At 54.3% G+C, this 3,544-nt stretch overlaps 1 protein-coding gene across 1 annotated transcript; it reads left to right on the forward strand.

Annotated features, from left to right (window-relative positions):
• The first annotated feature begins 1,766 nt into the window (after nt 1–1,766).
• Nucleotides 1,767–2,723, forward strand: LOC128850667 (olfactory receptor 14A16-like). The gene has a single exon (XM_054055641.1). The coding sequence runs from the start codon at nt 1,767–1,769 to the stop codon at nt 2,721–2,723; it is 957 nt and encodes a 318-aa protein (XP_053911616.1).
• The last annotated feature ends 821 nt before the right edge of the window (nt 2,724–3,544 follow it).

Raw genomic sequence — 3,544 nt, forward strand, 5'->3', positions numbered from 1 at the left:
ACAGCTCCAAATGCCTTCAGGATATTTCTAAGAGGACATTCTAAAGGAAGATCAGGGCAGTGATAACATTAAAGATAAGGAACTCTCCTGAGTTTCCCTTTTCACTTTCCTGCCCTTGGGGAATTTCAGTGGAAAAGTGGAAAAATAAAGGCTGTCATGATTGAACAAATGAGCGAGACTCCTGAGCTGTGTCCTTGAGGGGTCAGTAGGTCTGATAGGAGCCTCCTAAAGTGTCTCCATCTGCTCCTCTGCCCACGGACACCACCAGCATCACCTCTGCTGGACCCACCAGGCTCAGTCTGTGCTGTCCTTTTCTGCTTATAAACAAGACCCTGTGCCCAGCTTTACCCGGCAAACAGGCAGGATTGTGTAGGGCTGGGGGAGAGCAGAGAGGGTCAGATGGGGTCTGTGAGCACTGACAGGGAGAAGGCATGGGACAGGGAAACACCTCCCAGGAGGAAAATCTCCATCAGAGGGCTTTGGATCACAGATCGAGAAGAGAATTCACACAGAGATGTTGTGGGAGGGAGAATTCAGACAGCTGTGTGTGCTCCCCTGCAGGGCAGCCCCTTCCTCTGAGCAAGCCCCCTGGCCTCCTCTCCCACCCAGCAAAGCCTCTGCCCTCAGGGCTCTGGGCTCCAGGGCTGAACCCCCTCCTCTGCAGCCACAGCTCCAGTGCCCTCTCCAGAGCACAGGGGCTGAGAGCAACTGCCCGGCAAGGTTGGTGTCTGGGAGGGGGTGAGCACAGCTGGGGAAGGGGAACACTGTCTGTGTGCCCGGCTGCCTCTGCCCTGGCCTCTCGCAGCCAGACCCTCACTCTCTTTCTCCCTCTTTCTCCCCTTGTCTCTGTTCTTGCTGTTGTTCTCTCATTCTCACTGCCAGGCTCTCTGGGGATGGGAGTTGCAGCTGTACAGTCACCCACTGCCCTGGTGGCTCCTTTCCTGCCGTTGTGTCCATGGGAACCCGTGTCCCAGCTTTGCTCTGAGCTGTGAGGCTGTGGGCAATGCAGTCAGTGGGGTTGGGGAAGGAGCTGAATCTCCTCTAATCAAATACCATCCTGAGGACACTTGGCTCACCTTGAGGGGTCCTTCCAAGCTATGAAATTCTCTCCAGGATGCAAACCTGTCTGATTGCACCTTGGTGTTATCTGAAAGCCTCATGGAGAAGTGCAGAGATGCTGCAAAAGAGAAAATGATGTTGGACAGGTGGGACCAAGAGCGAGGGACACAGCAGCTCCCCTCTCTCTGTACTGAGCCACAGGCAATGCTCTCACCTCACAGGACTCCCTCTCTTCTCCCAGAGTGCAGCAGAGATGCTGAGCAGTTCTGACAGCCAAAAGCACTGCCCAGGGTGGGAGAAGGAGCTGTAAATTCCCAAAATCCTCAGCCTGCCTTCTACCCTCTCTGCCTTCCTCGTCCCAGGTGGTGCAGATGCTGACAGGCCCTTCTGCACCAGGAGCAGTTCCCCAGGACAAAGCTGAACCCCAGCAGTGTCCCCTGTCCCCACTGTCCCCATCACCCCCTGCTGCAGAGCAGGGCTGACTCCTCGCAGCCAGCGGGCAGAGGCTCTGCTCCTCCCGGCACATTCAGCCGGCACCGAGCAGGGCTGCAGGCACGGAGCTGAAGGAAGGGCTGCGGGAAAAGGGACAGGGAGTGAGCAGCAAGGAGAGGGGAATGAGAAATGGCTTTGATTTGCACAAAGACATCTCCCTTAATTTGTTGCTGTCCTTTCCTTCTATGACAGTGCCTTGTGCCCAGAGGCAGCAGATGTCCAACAGCAGCTCCATCACCCAGTTCCTCCTCCTGGCATTCGCAGACACACGGGAGCTGCAGCTCTTGCACTTCTGGCTCTTCCTGGGCATCTACCTGGCTGCCCTCCTGGGAAATGGCCTCATCTTCACCACCATTGCCTGTGACCACCACCTCCACACCCCCATGTACTTCTTCCTCCTCAACCTCTCTGTTATTGACCTGGGATCCATTTCCACCACTGTCCCCAAATCCATGGCCAGTTCCCTCTGGGATAACAGGATCATCTCCCACTCAGGATGTGTTTCTCAAGTCTTTCTGCTTGTCTTTTTCATTTCAGCAGAGTATTTTCTTCTCACCATCATGTCCTATGACCGCTACGTTGCCATCTGCAAACCCCTGCACTACGGGACCCTCCTGGGCAGCAGAGCTTGTGTCCACATGGCAGCAGCTGCCTGGGGCGCTGCGTTTCTCATTGCTCTGCTGCACACAACCAATACATTTTCCCTGCCCCTCTGCCAGGGCAATGCTGTGGAACAGTTCTTCTGTGAAATCCCACAGATCCTCAAGCTCTCCTGCTCACACACCTACATCAGGGAGGTTGGGCTTCTTGATGTTAGTGTCTGTTTATGTTTTGGCTGTTTTGTTTTCATTGTGGTGTCCTATGTGCAGATCTTCAGGGCAGTGCTGAGGATCCCCTCGGAGCAGGGACGGCACAAAGCCTTTTCCACGTGCCTCCCTCACCTGGCCGTGGTCTCCCTCTTTTTCAGCACTGGAACATTTGCCTACCTGAAACCCCCCTCTAACTCCTCCACATCCTTGGACCTTGTGGTGTCAGTTCTGTACTCAGTGGTGCCTCCAGCACTGAATCCCCTCATCTACAGCTTGAGGAACCAGCAGCTCAAGGATGCAGTGTGGAAACTGATATCTGGATGGTTCTCTGAATCAATGAGCTGCTCATCACCTTCTTCATAGCAGTTATCCTGCAAATCATGGCAGGCCCAGACAGGCTTCTGTATTTGTTGTTGGTGTTGCTGGTTTTTCAATTGGGATAATCGAATCATTCTGTTTTTAATTTACGGTCTTTTCTTTTCTTACTGATTGTCTGTGTAAATGAGGAGCTGTGTTCTCTGTGTGTTCCAACAAAATAAAGGCATATTCAAGGACTTTTGTTTCCTGATCTCTTTCCTCCAAGGTCTTTTTGGAGCTGCAGGGACAGTTCCTGCGTGCATGAATGGAGAGAAAGAGTCCCAGCACGGCAGCCCTGCCAGGCACCAGCGCTTGATCTCCCAGAGCTGTTCTCTCTCCCCTTCCACACTCTCCTCCTCACCCCTTGCCTTGCTGGAAGGCCTGAGGGCTCTGAGCTTGGTCACAGCGGTGCTGCGTGGCAGTGCTGTGCCCGCAGGCAGGGACAGGCAGTGGGCACTTGTGGGACAGAGCTGCCTCCACAACAGCCTTTCCATAGAGCAAGGGGATCTCCTCAGGGCAGCGCCTCAAGGCTTAGGGCTTCTAAAGTTCCTTTCAAGAACATGCCCATGGAAGAGGCCTGCAGATGAACGCCTGAGTGCAGAGATACACAGAGTGGGTGTGCGGGGTTGGGGCAAACAGCACTGGTCTCATACAACCAGATCTCTTCCATAGGTAGAGCAGGGTCTGCTCTGTGCCCGTGTGCGTTGGACACCCTGGGAAATCTGCCCGAGGGTAATCATCGCAGAGTAGCCCCTCACAACCACCATTCCCAGCACTGCCCTGTCACCCCAGACTGGAGATTTCTATGTTCCTCCCTGGAAAGACAC

This window comes from Cuculus canorus, unplaced genomic scaffold (assembly GCF_017976375.1).
Source record: "Cuculus canorus isolate bCucCan1 unplaced genomic scaffold, bCucCan1.pri scaffold_155_arrow_ctg1, whole genome shotgun sequence".
NCBI lineage: Eukaryota > Metazoa > Chordata > Aves > Cuculiformes > Cuculidae > Cuculus > Cuculus canorus.

Bases quoted from the DNA above. Each gene is read 5' to 3' on its own strand.
- LOC128850667 (XM_054055641.1), top strand. From the start codon at position 1,767: ATGTCCAACAGCAGCTCCATCACCCAGTTCCTCCTCCTGGCATTCGCA.